Raw genomic sequence first — 17,182 nt, 5'->3', positions numbered from 1 at the left:
TTCTCTCTAGAGCAATCATATGCTGCTTGCCCTGTTGTGAGCTTCTTCCTAACACTAAACCTTCCTGTTCTTTAGATTCACCATCGATACCTGTGATTGTAGTTACACACACTGGAATTTCTGTCAATGCCATGGGGCCATCAAAGGTAAAGGCCACCAAAACATCTGATTTTGTAAAGAAAATAGAAAAGTTTGGTTTAATGAATTTTACATAATTATGGTATTTCTTCTCAGATCGCAGACTGTATAGTGAACAATGGGTACCCTAGACCCAACATCACATGGTACAGGGACAGATTCCCTCTTCAGAACACAGATGGTGGTAAATACTGTACAGGCAACTCATATAACAAAAATGTGGCTGTGACAATGTTGTCATAGGTTTTAATTTTTTACTTACTATTTATTTCTATTTTCATTTTGAATTCAATTGGGACAATTTACATTAAAGGGTGTTTCTTCAACTTTGGGCACTTAACTCTGTTGACTTCTAGAAAGTCAAGTTTTTTTTTTTTTATTGGTTTACTAACAATGTCCACTACTGTATGTACATACATCACAGGAAATGTATATGTTGGGATTTTTGTTTTTATTCAAAAACATTTTGACCACATCTAAAATTCTGTATTGTGTTAGAAGTGTTTTGTGGAAATGACATTGATGGAAATTGCAATTTGAAAGTTTCTGAAATAAATAGCAGAATCCTTTGATACTTTTTTTTTATGTATCCTAAAACACACACACACACACACAATTACATATTCTAATTACACTTTTTGCATAACTTGCATAACAAATATTTTTCTTTGTTTTCTCCAAACATCACTTGTCTCATATTGCTCTTCATTGACACTTTTCTTTTTTTTAAGTACACTAACTTTTGAAACAATTCTAAAATATTTTGAGTGGCAAAAATTTGGGACAGTCGTTATTTTAAAAAAAATTCACACAGTAATTATTTAAAGGGTTTATGGTCTGTCTTTATTTAGATGATCAAAATGTTAAATATTCAATCATTTGTATGTTAATAATGAATTTTCATAGTTTAAGATTGAAAGTCTGAGACAAGACTGAAACAGGAAAACCTATACATACAATTTCAAAAGTGCCAAAAATAAATGAAGGCCTCAACTTATATGACAGACATGTTAAAACAGACTTGGAAACTTTTTACCAGGCCTTCATTTGTTAGTTTAAATAAAATTAACCCCAGGGACATGGAAGTGCCTGAAGTTGAAGAAATATCCCAAAATAGTTTTAGTAACGATTTGCACACAATTATGCAAATATGCTTTGTTTCAATTTATTAATGTTTTTCAATATATAAAATTTTTATTAAACAGATTTGATAATGATAAAAAAAAAACTAAAAAGTTCTGAATCTCTTTTAGTGGTAAAAATCATGGATTCAGTGATAAAGAATCCCAGCGGTCTATTCACAGTAGAGAGTGGACTTTTCATTAAGGTTGTGAGGGACGATGAGAATGCAAAGTTCTACTGTGAGGTCAATTACTTCGTCCCTGAAGGAGTGAAAATGACAGAGTCCAATCCTGTCAACATCACAGTTTACTGTAAGTAACAATACTTTAAGCTTAAGTCTGCTCTAAAGTGTATGAAAGAGTTTATTTAGTAATGTTCAACACAATGCTCAATGTCTTACTCAGTGAAAAAAGGCAATTTAAAATCAACATGAATTAAAATAACTTTTTTTAATGCATATGGTCTTATGCTGTGCATGACTCATCAGTGCACGCTATTCTACAGGGAAAAAAAGGTTATTTTTGTTACCTAATGTCATCTAGGCTGGTGTGGAAAATAATAATATATGCATTATGCTATTCATGCATTGTTGCCTAATGCTAATAGTAAGCTAATGTTGCCTGTAATGTGGCCTTTCAAAAGTCTTTTTCTTATTTGCTTGAAAATACATGACATTATAAAGCAAAATGTGTTGTGAATGTTGTTTCAAATGTACTTTAGTGTTTTATTTGTCTTTCTATTTCATTTATGTCATCACAGACCCCACGACAGAAGTTACACTGTCTACAAATCTTAATAATTTGCTTTTAAAAGAAGGCGAGACTGTGGAGATCAGATGTAAGGGAAATGGAAACCCTCCGCCCCTTTTCACTTTCAAACATAAGGAGGTAATATACTGCATAATGTCTGCTGTTCCGGAATTTGTCAAATGCTTTCATTGGATCACCTGCGGGTTTGGAGATGTTTGCAGATTATTAATTTTTTTTTATTCCAGGAGGTGTTGGCATCAGAGAATGACCTACTGATTCTGGATAATCTCAAGAGATCACATAGTGGGACCTATGAGTGCCAGACATTTGATTTATACACATCTCAAGAGGCCCATGGCTCCATCAATATCGAAGTACACTGTAAGAACACACTCCTCAGCAGTTCTTTGGATATAGCAGTTGTTGCTTAAATGATGTTTGTATGCTTTTAACACATTTGCTTCTTCTCAGATCTGGATCCTGTTGTGGTGACACCAGAGGAGATGGTACTGGACCAGGGGGGAGATCTCACCTTAACCTGCAATGCCTTGTCTTCTTTACCCGTATTCACGGCATGGTATAAGGTAATACATTAAGCACTGTCAGTCTGAGCTGGAGTCTAGAGCAGCCCCTCCGCAATCCTGACCCAGACCAATACTAAACCCCAGAAGACTCAGACCTGTTGGTCCATGTAGTTCTTGCAAATTATCTGTGATATTGATGATACTGTACTAATATGCGGTAATCACCTTTATTATATTGGAAATAGACCAGTATTAGAAATAGACTGTGGTCCATAAGCCGAGCCTCAAGATTTTATAAATGGTGCATACTATACATACATATATACTGTATATCAAGAAGTCTACGAGTCATTTAGCATCAGGTGCTCAACAAACGCGTGATGTGAGAGGGGTGGCACTCATCCAGCTGCGCCCCGGCCCCGTCTCAAATGGCTCTCCTCGCTGGGCCCTCACGGCTGGCTATCCCGGGCCAATCAGAGTCCATTGGCGCTGCGGTATCTTTACGTTTAGTAAACTTAGAGGCGTTCTTGATTTAGAGGCTATCAGTCATAATCCCACAGATGGTAGCTTTGCAGTGGCTCCTCAGCCAAGCACACGTACCAAATGTCTGAACCTGTGGTTCCTCTCGTACTGAGCAGGATTACTATTGCAACAACACATCATCAGTAGGGTACAACTAACCTGTGTCATGACGGTCTAACTAAAATTAAAAAGTAATGAAAAAAACAATTAATAATTAAATGAGTGAAATTAACCTTTTAAAAATAACGTAAAAAATAAGAATTTTTGTATTATTTATTTAGAAACATTTCTTTGCTGCTTGCATTTATTTCTTCAATGTAGGCTATAGTTTTTTTTTCCCAACTCTGCTCATTGTTTTCCTAGCAGAATTTCTTGACATGGGATGAAAGGTTCATGGATTGCGCAGTTTGCGTTTGATTTTCTAGAAAAACAATTCATGCCCTCTAACGTGACTGGCTATTTTTTATATTTAATACCCGTATGAGCACGGCATCAGTAAATCTCGTTCAGTTGACTGCAAATATGTCATTTCTTACAGTGTTTCAGACAAAGACCTTCTTCAGGCATTCTATCAGTTTCTTTAAAGATTTTTCCTGTTGCAAGGGAAATATCACTGTCATCCTGATTTACCCCAGAAGTTTTTCCAATGACGTTAGCGATGTGCTCAACTGAACCAGAGAAGATTAATGGTGGTGAACATTCTCCTACTGGTGTGAACTGAACATTTTCTTAATTTAAAAAAAATTGTATTGACCTCTTGGTCTGTTTAATTGACAAAAGAACCTCTGATGACAGCAAAACCATGCGATGACTGCAAATTCCTCTCTTTCTTTTTAGAACGAGCATGCAAGTGTTTGCTCAATCAATATTTTAAGATCCATGTGGAAACAATAAATAAATAACTTATTACTGTTCGCATAGATGGTAAAAGCTTCCTTTTATCATTTACTAGCGAATTATAATGAATTATCTTTTTAAAAATCTTTCGTAGCAATCATTGATATATAGTATGTAATTAATTAGATTAATTATTCAACATCTTATATAATTAATTTGATAACAAATTTTTATCGATTGACCAAATCAAATCCAACATATACTTTGTATCCAGGATAAATACAGTGAGGAAAATAAGTATTTGAACACCCTGCTATTTTGCAAGTTCTCCCACTTAGAAATCATGGAGGGGTCTGAAATTGTCATCGTAGGTGCATGTCCACTGTGAGAGACATAATCTAAAAAAAAAAATCCAGAAATCACAATGTATGATTTTTTAACTATTTATTTGTGTGATACAGCTGCAAATAAGTATTTGAACACCTGAGAAAATCAATGTTAATATTTGGTACAGTAGCCTTTGTTTGCAATTACAGAGGTCAAACGTTTCTTGTAGTTTTTCACCAGGTTTGCACACACTGCAGGAGGGATTTTGGCCCACTCCTCCACACAGATCTTCTCTAGATCAGTCAGGTTTCTGGGCTGTCGCTGAGAAACACGGAGTTTGAGCTCCCTCCAAAGATTCTCTATTGGGTTTAAGTCTGGAGACTGGCTAGGCCACGCCAGAACCTTGATATGCTTCTTACAGAGCCACTCCTTGGTTATCCTGGCTGTGTGCTTCGGGTCATTGTCATGTTGGAAGACCCAGCCTCGACCCATCTTCAATGCTCTAACTGAGGGAAGGAGGTTGTTCCCCAAAATCTCGCAATACATGGCCCCGGTCATCCTCTCCTTAATACAGTGCAGTCAGCCCTGTCCCATGTGCAGAAAAACACCCCCAAAGCATGATGCTACCACCCCCATGCTTCACAGTAGGGATGGTGTTCTTGGGATGGTACTCATCATTCTTCTTCCTCCAAACACGGTTAGTGGAATTATGACCAAAAAGTTCTATTTTGGTCTCATCTGACCACATGACTTTCTCCCATGACTCCTCTGGATCATCCAAATGGTCATTGGCAAACTTAAGACGGGCCTTGACATGTGCTGGTTTAAGCAGGGGAACCTTCCGTGCCATGCATGATTTCAAACCATGACGTCTTAGTGTATTACCAACAGTAACCTTGGAAACGGTGGTCCCAGCTCTTTTCAGGTCATTGACCAGCTCCTCCCGTGTAGTTCTGGGCTGATTTCTCACCTTTCTTAGGATCATTGAGACCCCACGAGGTGAGATCTTGCATGGAGCCCCAGTCCGAGGGAGATTGACAGTCATGTTTAGCTTCTTCCATTTTCTAATGATTGCTCCAACAGTGGACCTTTTTTCACCAAGCTGCTTGGCAATTTCCCGTAGCCCTTTCCAGCCTTGTGGAGGTGTACAATTTTGTCTCTAGTGTCTTTGGACAGCTCTTTGGTCTTGGTCATGTTAGTAGTTGGATTCTTACTGATTGTATGGGGTGGACAGGTGTCTTTATGCACCTAATGACCTCAAATAGGTGCATCTAATTTAGGATAATAAATGGAGTGGAGGTGGACATTTTAAAGGCAGACTAACAGGTCTTTGAGGGTCAGAATTCTAGCTGATAGACAGGTGTTCAAATATTTATTTGGAGCTGTATCATACAAATAAATAGTTAAAAAATCATACATTGTGATTTCTGGATTTTTTTTTTTAGATTATGTCTCTCACAGTGGACATGCACCTACGATGACAATTTTAGACCCGTCCATGTTTTCTAAGTGGGAGAACTTGCAAAATAGCAGGGTGTTCAAATACTTATTTTCCTCACTGTATGTTAGATCTGCTTGATATACAGTGCTCTTGTTATATTCTTGTAAGAGAGCAAATGGCTACATTTCAATGACATACATATCTGTTAGCGGAGTTCACTGTGTGTGTGTTTCTGTGTAGGATGGGATGCAGGTCTGGGACAAGCATGTTTTAACTTTACACAATGCCTCCTATGACACAGCTGGGATGTATATGTGTGAATTGACTGTCAGGGTCATTCCAAAGCTACAAAAACAGAAGTCTGTACAAATCCATGTGAGAGGTATGTCAATGCTAGTGATCATCAACAAATATGGGTTTTTAAAAGGCCAATATCAATATTTAGAGAGCATGGTGGTCGATGTATATGATATCACACAATTTAATGTGATAGTAAATTATTTACATACAATTGCTAAGAATGTAATCAACTTTTATTTTGCAATATATTTACTATTTTTTATTATATTTATATATATTTTTCCACATAAAAACTTTTACTTTGTAAAAATAGAAAATAACTATTTAAAAAATAAGATTTTTTTGGTGTGATTTGGATGGTAGATAGTACATTTTCCTGGTTTCTGTTTAGCCTCCCATTATAGCAATTTTTTCCACACATAAAGAAATTGTTAAAACATACAGAGACAGAAACATAACATCGCACACAGTAGTCCAGCAACCATGAATGGCATGTGCGCACTTTCAACTGCATTTTCTCAGAAAAAGACAGTCAAATGTATTACATACTGTACACTGCACAGTGAATGTGACTTGAATAGTGGCGAATTGACAATTAAAAGTTACTCTTTTGTGGGCATCCAGCGAGAGCAGCAATCTCATGACCATTTCAAGTTTACACAGCCCAGATCACCCCCAGCTTTTGTCAGGGAATGACCTTCACACAACATTCATGAGTCAGAGGTGTTTTGATCCAGTATGATAAAATACGTGCTTCAGAGGAAGATCAATGAGAACTTCACAGGAATACACAAGGGATTTGTGCACATTTTGTGAGTTTATTCAATAAAATCTTTGAAAGATATGCAGTTATTTATTTAGACAGAATATGATAAGGTTTATTAATATTTGCCTTTTATCACTGGACAAGACAGTTAAAGGGTACATAAAACAGACGAGGACAGAGTGAGAATGAAATGCATGTGCAATTTTAACAAGAGCGGTAATTCACTGGTATTATTATAGTACCACGATGTAGAAACAATTCTCAGATTGTTCTTTCACATGCAACGGGTGATTTTTGGCACTTCACAGCTCTCAAAACTTAATAGCCAAATGGTAACATTTATTGAAAGATGCAGATATTTAAAAAATGCCAAATATTGTCCAATATTTAGTCCTCAATGATATATTCATTGACCACTAGTCAATGCAGCAGTCTTTGTTTGTGTGAGTGTGCTTTCAAGGCAAATAAATAACCTTTAAATAAACCCTGTGCCTGCTTTAGGAAAGCCTAATATCAAAGAGGGAATTGCAGTGGGCCTGGTGAATACAGTTGACCAATCTGTAAACCTGACATGCTATGCACAAGGATATCCCTTCCCCAACATGAGTTGGGACCTCTCTGACCAACATGTATCCTTGCATGACTCTGCTTCTAACCATTTAGGAATAATTACAGTCCCTAAAAGCTGGACATGATTCACCCAAGTAGGTAATGTTCCTGGAAAAACAGACCTATTAACCAATCAGACTTTAGGGTTAGGGTTAGGACTGGTGTTAGGGGTTCAGTAACATTTCCCTCTGATTTTAAGTGAAGGTTATGTTAGGTTAGAGATAAGGTCTGCACTATGTTTAGTTTATGGGAATGTTGGTCCAGTAGCATGTCCTTACATGGGTAAACATTGTGCTTTTATCAACCTTAAAGTAAGAGAAGTATTTAAATCAAATTTTGTTGTCAGCAGCCATATCACCATGTAGCTCTAGACTGGTTGCCTACTGAAGCTAAGCAGGGTTGAGCCTGGCTAGTTCCTGGTTGGGAGACCTCCTATGGAAAACTAAGGTTGCTGATGGAAGACGTGTTAGGGAGGCCAGTAGGGGGTACTCACCCTGCAGTATGTGTGGGTCCTAATGCCCCAGTATATTGATAGGCATACTGTACTGTACAGTAAAGAGGCACTGTCTTTCAGATGAGAAATTAAACTGAGCTCCTGACTCTTTGTGGTCATTAAAAATCCCAGGTCACTTCTTGTAGGGGTGTAAACAGCTTTACAGAAAATCTGTAATGTCTTTTGTATTAAGGTCCCCATTCAACAGTTTTATTGTTCGTTAGTGAAGAAAATAAAAACCAGGTTCAGCTGAGGGTTCAGTTCTCCTCTGGTAAATGTACTCGAATGTCATAAAAAATATTGTCACAATGCATAAAAATCTTTATGGTCCTATTACAAATGATATTTTCTTAAAACCATTTCTTTCGATTTTAGAGTGCAGATGACACATAGTCAGTAGTCAAGTATGGGACCAATTTATAGTTTACTTTTTGAGCCTGATTTTATCCTTGACACAATATTATATAGAGCCAGTCTGTCCCTATCCTGAATGTGGAGGACCATGAGACAACCAATGGTGCTGTCAGTATGATCACTGTCAATGCCACTTCAGAACTCATAGCTAACTGCAACGCCTCAAATGAATTTGGGACAACCTCTGTTTCTCGCAACATTGAAGTCTGTGAGTTTTTGTTGTCAGCCAATATGCTTTCCTCTTTTCTTATTGCAAAGATGCAGATTTCAAAGATATACATTGGTGTTCAAAAATCTCTTCTAGTCCACTTCTGTTTTCTGTTGAGTTTTCTGTCTTTTCAATTACAATTTATAAGCATAATAACGTAATCAACGTAGGAAAATGGAAAGATTTGGTATTTCTGCCTTTTTGCTAAAATGACAGCATGTACTCCAGCTGGCATGGGTGCCACGAGTTTGTGAAAAACCTGATTAAATCTATGAATCTTAAACCTGGCCTTACAATTTTCAAAATCCACTAACTTTCTGTAAATTTCCAAGTTTAAAATTAATTTTGAATGCCAGATTTTCAATGTGGACTCAGACTTTTTACCCCACTGTAGATTTTGATCTCTCTTTCCATATCATTGAAATAGATTTTGTTTATGATAAAGTAACCTGCCCCATTTCTCTTTGTCACCATTTTTCTCGTGTAGTTGCACGAGGAACCACAACTACAACTAATGCTCCCAGCACTAAAGGTAGGTCTCTGAACTACTGTATTTATACTTGCACAATGAGTAATATATATTATTTTTACAGCAAACTTTTCAATCAGATTCTACCAGAATACTAACTTGAGATTTTAGAACAGAATTTGGTGTCTGAGTGCCATATACTGTAAACATGGTCATTTGAGAAGCCAGCTACAGTGGCAATTGATGTGGCGCTGTATATTTTTGTCCTGTTTGTTCTGTTCAGAAGTACAGAGAAAGGCATTAGTCACTCTGTGTGTTTGAACACAAAGCAATTTTACTGTAACAGAAGAAGGCAGTTGATGGCGAATGTCCTCTTATGTGGTCTGTGCACGCTCATTAGGACACAGGCAGGCTTCACGTCAGGCCTGCTAGACTCTGCCTATGACCTCATGGGACCTGACAGCTTGGCACCAGAGCAGATGAGAAAAAACAGCAAATCTCACTTGGGGATATCAGCTGACCATTCTGCTCCTTTATTTTTGGGTATTCTCAAAGCTGTTCTCTCTCTCACTGTTTATGCTGATAGTTAGGAAAATAACCAGAGATAAAGGGACCCCCCCCTTTAATCACCCCCATGTTGTTACAAACCATCTTTCTTCCATGAAGCAACAAAAGGTATTGTTCAACAGAATGTTAGCCTCAGTCACCATTCACTAAATTGGATGGAAAAAAAGATGCAATAAAAGTGATTGGTGGCTGAGACTAACATACTGCCTAACTTCTTTTGTGTTCCACAGAAGAAAGAAAGTTAAACAAAATATTTTGCTCTCAAACAAAATAAGCTTGTCTGTGTAAAGGACAGATTATGGCCAAATGAGTCCCTCGGTCTTCATCCTCTTTGCAGGCCCTCTCTTGTCACAATTGCAAGATGGAAAGCCCAATTAAAACTTAACATTGCAGTTTAGAAAAATGTCACAGTTTGCGAGTCGCAAGGTTGCAAAACGAGAAAAATGAGCACACCATGTTCGTAAAACATTCGAAAAGAGTACAAATGAACCATGTTCAACATCAAATCTGCAACAAGGTGTTCAGGGGGAACTGTTAGTGTTGAGGAGAGGCCAGAAACAGATGACATTAAAAAAAATAAAATGAAAATATTTATTTCAAATTGTTTCCATGGTGGGACTCTTTTAGTTTTCTCTCATTTCGAGGCCCCTGATTCAGTAAGTTTATGCACAGTTATTTTTGACAAAGTTGGTTGGCTCTGCAGTACACGCTGAGCAACACAGCAATATTAAATGTTTATCATATTACAATCAAACTGCAATGTTTGTCAAAATGAACCCTTCCTAAATGTTGGCTTGTAACAAGTCACAGATCATAGCAATTGTCAGCGATCTATTCTAATCATTAAGGTAAAACAACAAAATTATGTCTCTGGTGTCTTCCAGGTGTCTTCAATGTCTCAGGACTTATTAGGGTCACCTCCTGAGTCATTGAACTCTATTCAGTTCCAAAATCCTATTGTCAACCAATCGATGATGTTTATTCTGTCTGGATACTTAAGGGGAACTCGCAAGAGGCTCGGGGGAATTTTGTAGCCAGATGAACCCCAGGGTGTTATGTGTTATAGACTCACAGCACCATGTCTTGTTATAAAAGTCAGGTATGCATCTCTTACTCTAAAGATTCACCTTTGAGTATTGGATGTTTTGGATTGATAATTTCTGAATTGATAAATTATGTAATTGGCATGATACACATTTACCTGACTAATAAATTGTTAAACTTGAATCTATTCAAGGGCCTGAGTAACTCAGTGAGTATTGACGCTGACTACCACCCCTGGAGTCACGAGTTCGGTCTTCAAAGCAACCAAATTGGCCCGGATGCTAGGGAGGCTACAGTCACATGGGGTAACCTCCTTGTTGTCACGATTAGGGGTTCTCGCTCTCAACAGGGTTTGTGGTAAATTGTGTGTGGATCGCGGAGAGTAGCATGAGCTTCCACATGCAGAGTCTCTGTGGTGTCACTCACAACGAGCCACGTTTTAAGCTGCGCGGATTGACTGTCTCAAAAGCGGAGGCAACTGAGACTTGGGCATTCCAAATTGGGAGAAAAGGGGATATAAATACCCCCCAAAAACTTGATTCCATTCTGATTTATTCTGAAATTATTGTCTTTAGAAGATTACGTTAATCCCATGTTACCTCAAATCTGCAATCAGGATTAGTACACACTAAGGTCCAGTGTTTGATGGAGCATGAATCACATCCACTCAGATTTTAGCTTTCTGACTAACCATTTATCTTTATTTAAGTGTAACAGACTGTAAAGGCTAAAAGAAAGTACTATTTGGGAGTACATAATTTTGATTCATTTTGAATGTTTAATTCATATAGTGCTAAAAGTTAAGTGATAAATTACATTCTATAAAAAAAAAATCTGTTTTCACACTTCTGATGGAGTTGACAAACGTAATATATTTTTCCATCTTCAGGGTTTTTTTTTCTTTCTTTTTCTTCATCAGTTGAAGCTGCCTCTTTAACCTAAACTAAATTGCCAAAATTATTCTACAATTCTAACAGAAATTATTGCAACCGATGACAAAGATGAAATGTTGAAGCTGTGCCCTCCGAGACTTTAACATTGTTTAAAAAAATTATTATATATATATATATATATATATATATATATATATATATATATATATATATATATATAAACTGGCCCGACCATGTGTCCTGCTATTGCATCCACCATGAGCAGGAAGTGGGAAAGGGCTAACTGAGATTGTCTGATATGTTCAAGATTATAAAAAAAATCTGACAGAGTTGAAGCAATGTAAGGTTACAACTTTGATAGGCAGTTTTTTATCGAAAATATAATTTGAACTTTATGCATTATTTGATATCTTACAAATCCCTACCTTTCACTTAATATGTATATTTATTAATTTGTTGCATTTTTAAACACTTTGTTTGGCAGTTTAATATTGTGACCAGGGCTGGACTGGTGATCTAGCATACCGGGTACTTTCCCAGTGGGCTGATGAACTTTTGGGCCAATCAGGGGCGTAATGTCCATCAGGAGAACCGAGCGGGCCTGTGGTTCGGCCACGATAAGCAACAATTAAAAAAAAAATCTGAATGGTTTCAGTGGTTATTTCTTATAGTAACAGAAATGTTATCTAACATGGAAAGTCAAAAAGAATTAGAGAAATTTATGAATCTAACAACTGTGTGTGTGGTAACCCAAATCCTTTTTGTCTCAGCAACAGGAATAACTGTATCACCAAAAAAACGACAGAAAGGTTTGTATTGCAGCTTTATGTCTATGCCTAAAGCCAGTTGCACACTGGGAATCTTTCAAATTGTGAAATATAACCCAGAAGAGATTTGGGTCTCAACTGATATTTCATTAGATGTAGATGAAAATGGGAAAATTGGTATTTGTTCATTAGAGATGCAGTACACAACATAGCCTTTAACGGTTCCTGAAAATTGTCTCAGCAAAATAGTAGCCAAAATCATAGTGTGCACACCGGGCTTTAGGCCAACACCAGCCAGACTGCATTCCCTCCAACACTGCACTGCTGGCCTAACTCACATGAACACCCCTCCACAGGCTATGCATGCAGCTTTGCTGTGTAAATGCCATCATTTTAATGTTAACCTTCACGTGTACCTTAACAAAATTTGGATTGAACTGAAGAATCAGCAATGACCATTTAAGTATGTTTTGTTTTTATGAATAAAATGGTGGCATTTACCTCTTGTTTGTCATTATAGAATTAACTATCCCAGAATGCTTTGCTCTCATGATCATCACCCATTGAAACATCTTGCCCCCTTACCATACACCTGACCATGCATCATCTCTGCTTGTCGCTCTCTTCCTAGCACACCATATACTCAGAATACACTTTACTGACAGCCCTATTGGAAATTAAAGGTATAGTTCACCAAAAAATGTAAAACAAACCCACATGACTTTCTTCTGTGGAGCAAAAAAGAGAGCTGTTAGGCAGTATGTTATTTTCAGTCGCCATTAATTTCATTATAACATTTTTAAATACATGGATGGTAAATATTGTGTGCGTGTTATTCTGCCAAAATTGTAATTTTTGGTGAGCTATCATTTTAAAGTTAAAAAGCTACATCTATTTCTGTCAACAGAAAATATAGTGGTTAAAGGTTGGTTAAGGTTAAAGGACTGTATGTTGGAATTTTGGCTTGAGATTTTATTCTACCTGTCAAACGCTGAGGTAGATTAACTTCAGCTTGCATTTCCCTTTTGCTCCCCCAGGTGGTAGTGGAGTCGCCATAGCTGTCATCATTATCTGTCTCTTCCTGCTAGCTATTCTTGGCGGTGTGCTATACTTCCTCTACAAGAAAGGAAGACTTCCATGTGGGCGCTCAGGAAAGCAGGATTTGTATGTGTTTTTATACATGGAAAGATTATGTTGAGCCCATTTGATTACTTGATTAGAGCAGTCTTCTTTCCTGTCTTAAAGTATTTGAAATCAAAACAGGATGTTTTGGTATGGATTTTTTTTTAAATGGCCAAAATGCTTTGATTGGGTGCTTCTTAATCGGAAGGCTGCAGCCTAGTTAGGGTGTGTCCTTCCTAGACCAGTCCTATCTGAGGCTGTAGGCTAGCTCCTTCTTAGCTTTCAGTGCTAGAATGAGATGGTCTACTCTAGTAAGTGCACATGGCTACGTCATAAAGGTTTCCGTCTCCGCGGTCACTGCGTGAAAACTTTGAAGAAAAAACAAGCGGTATCGAAGATGACAGATGTGGAAATTATGGTGATCCTCTACAGGTTCTTTGTAGATATGGAGGAAGAAACCAGGACAGTGCACAGTCGTACAATAGCACACAGAAGGACTCGTTTTCCACAATGTTTCTTTTTATAAATTAGGACATATGCAACGGATTGTGGGTAATTGAAAGCCACGAAGGATGCACTTGATGCATCCTCCAAAATATGGCAAACAAAGGCTGTGAGAGGCTGACTTCTAAGAGTTCTCAAAATTGAGATTTCTTTTCTTTGTAGGGAGTGCCCCTAACTGGCCCAGTAAAACAACTCCTACTATCCAAAAAATAAACAGAAGAAGTACAAAACGTAATTACTAGAAATTAAGTTGACAAAAAGATCTAATGCATTACACTGTGAAAATATATGCATAATAAGAGATTTATAAATTGGGCAGGTTATTTTTGACCAGGAAGAGATAAATTGGTAGCACAAACAAACAACACATTGACTTCTCTAGACTGTACATAAAAGCTGGTGTTTATTATGTAATAAAGTAATAACCGCTTGAGCAACACAAAATCGGTGCTGTTCAAAAGCTTAAAATCTGGTCTTGCAACCAATTCTGAAATACAACTTTTTAATTTGCTGAAATATTAGATCTGTTCCATTTTCATATATTGCAAATTTGCAATCATATTCAAAATTGGTAAAATAATCAAAAGTATATAGCCATGTGTTATTGTTGGGAAGGTCTCAATTAGTTGACTATAATTGTACTACATACAGGGTTCCCACGAGTCCTGGATTTTTGCAATGCAGTTTTCCAGTCATGAAAATATTTTAGTATAATAAAACGGGTTGACTGTTGCTAGCAAGGTATTCGTTACATGTACAAAAATTGTATTGCATCATTGTCACTACCGGCTGCTGCGCATTTTGAAACAACAGGCTTGTTTCAAAATGAGAGATGCCAAATGCCTCACCTTGAAAGTAGGCGAGAGTAGACGGCTGCAGTCCGCGAAGGAGTGAAATACGTGCGGTCACGTCGGACAATTCTCACTTTTCGTGGATCAGATACCTACGAGATCAAAGGCAGATATCGCGGGATTCACGTTCATGTGCTGTTGTTGATAAAGTGGATATAATTGAAATTCTGTTGTTTTAAAATTAAAATAAATATACCTGGTAATTTCACCAATAAGACGTGTCTTTCCATCCATTTTTAGTTTGATAAAGTCATTTGAGCTATTTCAGAAAATTTATAAAATCATACATCTCATACAGAGATCGCACTGTCAGAGTGTTGGGAATATTCTCAGATAATTTCTACACCTAAAACATGATATTAGAGATAAAAAATTTTAAAAAAGAAACTAGGGAAGAGAACGAAACATCACAGATGTTTAATCCAATGAGCTTTAAGCTGTCGTTTCAGCAAGTTGTTTCCCATCATGCTTGCAGTTTGCGCAGCTGGAAAAATATAACTGCGCGTGCCTCGCTCTCACAAGTCTTTTTTTGCGTCACCATGACATCACAGCAAGTCAAACAGATTTGTAACCGGCATGCACCTGCCGCTGATCACCGGTGATCGGTTCTATGCAAAACTTGCTCATCTCAAACGAGCCATACATCAACGGTTTAAGGGCGCTTACACGAGACTTATATCTGCTGAACAAAAATGGGCTTTTCCCAATTAGTGGCCATTTTCAAATCATTGAGATTCCCTACTTTCAGTGGTTAGTTTAGAAACTCCCATCCTGGTTGGGAAACGCCCACATATTTGAAAACATCCATTACTGTTCTGCAGAGACCTATACTTTGCCTACACCCTCGTGATTGTGTACAGCTGTGGCCAATCACGTGTTTGGCTACAGCAGCATGTGCACAGTGAGAAGCAACACTTGTGAAACTTCTCATTCATAAACAAACTGAATGACCTGGAACATGTACCGACAGACTGAATGAGAGGGCCCTGTTGTTTGTTTACTTCAGCATCGGCATGTGAGTCTACCTTGTTCATCACAGAGATGAACTGGTGTTGAGTGGAGCATTGATGCCTCGACTCAACTCATGTGAAATGCACTTTACAATCACGAAAGGACATTATTGAAGCTCATAATTATTATTATTAGGCTTTTACTGTTGTCTTTTCATATAAAAGTCATGCTCGGCAATTTAAATTCTGTAGGAAACTGATACAGCACATCTGCTTTGTTCTTCTAATGCTTAAAGAAATCAGTAGATTTGACATCCATATTTTAATAAATAAGGTACGAATATTATTGGTACTCATTATTAATAGAATATTATTGTCTTTTTGGATGAAAAGTCATGTTCGACAGTTCACAAACTTAGCTGAAATTATAGATCTGCTTTGTTCTTATAATGCTTAAGCACTGTAAAGTCACTTGGCAGATTTTGGTCGTGAACATCTCCAATGATTAAATGACTCACTTATTGCACATAAGACACTCATTTGTCACCATATATTGGCATCTCCAGAAGGGGTCACTGATCTAATCAATTAATGAAACTGAACAAATTTGTGAAACAGAAGCAAGCCACACCAAAATACCCTTTATTTTGCAGCTAATTCTACACAGTTGTGCAGATTATTTGCTATACTTGAATCATTAAAATAGCTTAAGTTGGTGCTTTTAGCCTATTCTTTAAAAAATAACCCCGGAAAATATGTTTGTGAATCAGTGATTGTTTCAACTTTTTTGCCCCTCATGAGTTTGCATCCCTGTGCGTTATAAACTTTAGACAATGATGACAGTTGGACCACTGATTTAAAAAAATGCAAAAATAATTATTCACACTGTGATGGTTGCATGGTGATTTGACATTAATACCTTGTGGTGTGAATAAATGTTTTATAATTCAACAATCAGAGTCGGTTTATACCGGGTTATCACATGTAGTATGCGGAAAACAGAATCGAGTCATAAAAATGTCAATAGCAATAAAAAGTAGAATGTTATGGAATATGACATATTTGGATGAAAATTTATGTTTGAATGTACAATTAATCAAATTAAAATTGCAATATGTCCTAGTGTGATAATTAAACTGAAAAGTCTCTGATTTAATTTAATAAATAAATAACCTGCAAGATGAATGTGTGGAGACAGCCGCTCATACAATGCAAACACCTAATCACGATCATCATGCGCACTTTTGTGTGTAAAATGACAGAGACAGAGAGCTCTCTGAAGTGCACAGCACATACAGACTATGTTTTTTTTTTTTACTGAATCACAGATTTTCAGGGCTTAATAATCACACTGGGCCATGGAGCATATTGCTTATCTGAAACGCCAAAATAAAAGCTCGATTTAAATGGAGGCATGTGTTTTTGCTGAAATATTACACTTGTTGGGGACTTAAAACTTCCTGGAAATGTCCTGGAAAATTGTGCCTTTAAAAGAGTGGGAACCCTGTACATATTTTTTGGACTCAGACTATTATGTGTGTGAAATCCATACAGATACACATGTA

At 37.2% G+C, this 17,182-nt stretch overlaps 1 protein-coding gene across 2 annotated transcripts in view; it reads left to right on the top strand.

Moving 5' to 3' along the window:
- mcamb (melanoma cell adhesion molecule b) overlaps positions 1-17,182 on the top strand; it is a 68,499-nt gene that overhangs the window by 49,439 nt on the left and 1,878 nt on the right. The window contains exons 4-15 of one of the 2 annotated variants that reach the window (XM_052110793.1): positions 76-146; positions 235-322; positions 1,392-1,571; positions 2,020-2,147; positions 2,255-2,390; positions 2,481-2,593; positions 5,901-6,042; positions 7,228-7,355; positions 8,297-8,450; positions 8,938-8,982; positions 12,194-12,232; positions 13,228-13,354. In XM_052110793.1, coding sequence (XP_051966753.1) covers positions 76-146; positions 235-322; positions 1,392-1,571; positions 2,020-2,147; positions 2,255-2,390; positions 2,481-2,593; positions 5,901-6,042; positions 7,228-7,355; positions 8,297-8,450; positions 8,938-8,982; positions 12,194-12,232; positions 13,228-13,354 — 1,351 coding nt within the window. Of the gene's footprint in view, positions 1-75; positions 147-234; positions 323-1,391; positions 1,572-2,019; positions 2,148-2,254; positions 2,391-2,480; positions 2,594-5,900; positions 6,043-7,227; positions 7,356-8,296; positions 8,451-8,937; positions 8,983-9,319; positions 11,551-12,193; positions 12,233-13,227; positions 13,355-17,182 lie in introns of those variants that run through there. The other variant, XM_052110794.1, reaches the window with a different exon arrangement.

The sequence above is a fragment of the Xyrauchen texanus genome, chromosome 38 (genome assembly GCF_025860055.1).
Source record: "Xyrauchen texanus isolate HMW12.3.18 chromosome 38, RBS_HiC_50CHRs, whole genome shotgun sequence".
NCBI lineage: Eukaryota > Metazoa > Chordata > Actinopteri > Cypriniformes > Catostomidae > Xyrauchen > Xyrauchen texanus.
Note: the sequence above shows the minus strand (reverse complement) of the source record. Positions and strands in the feature narration are given on the sequence as shown.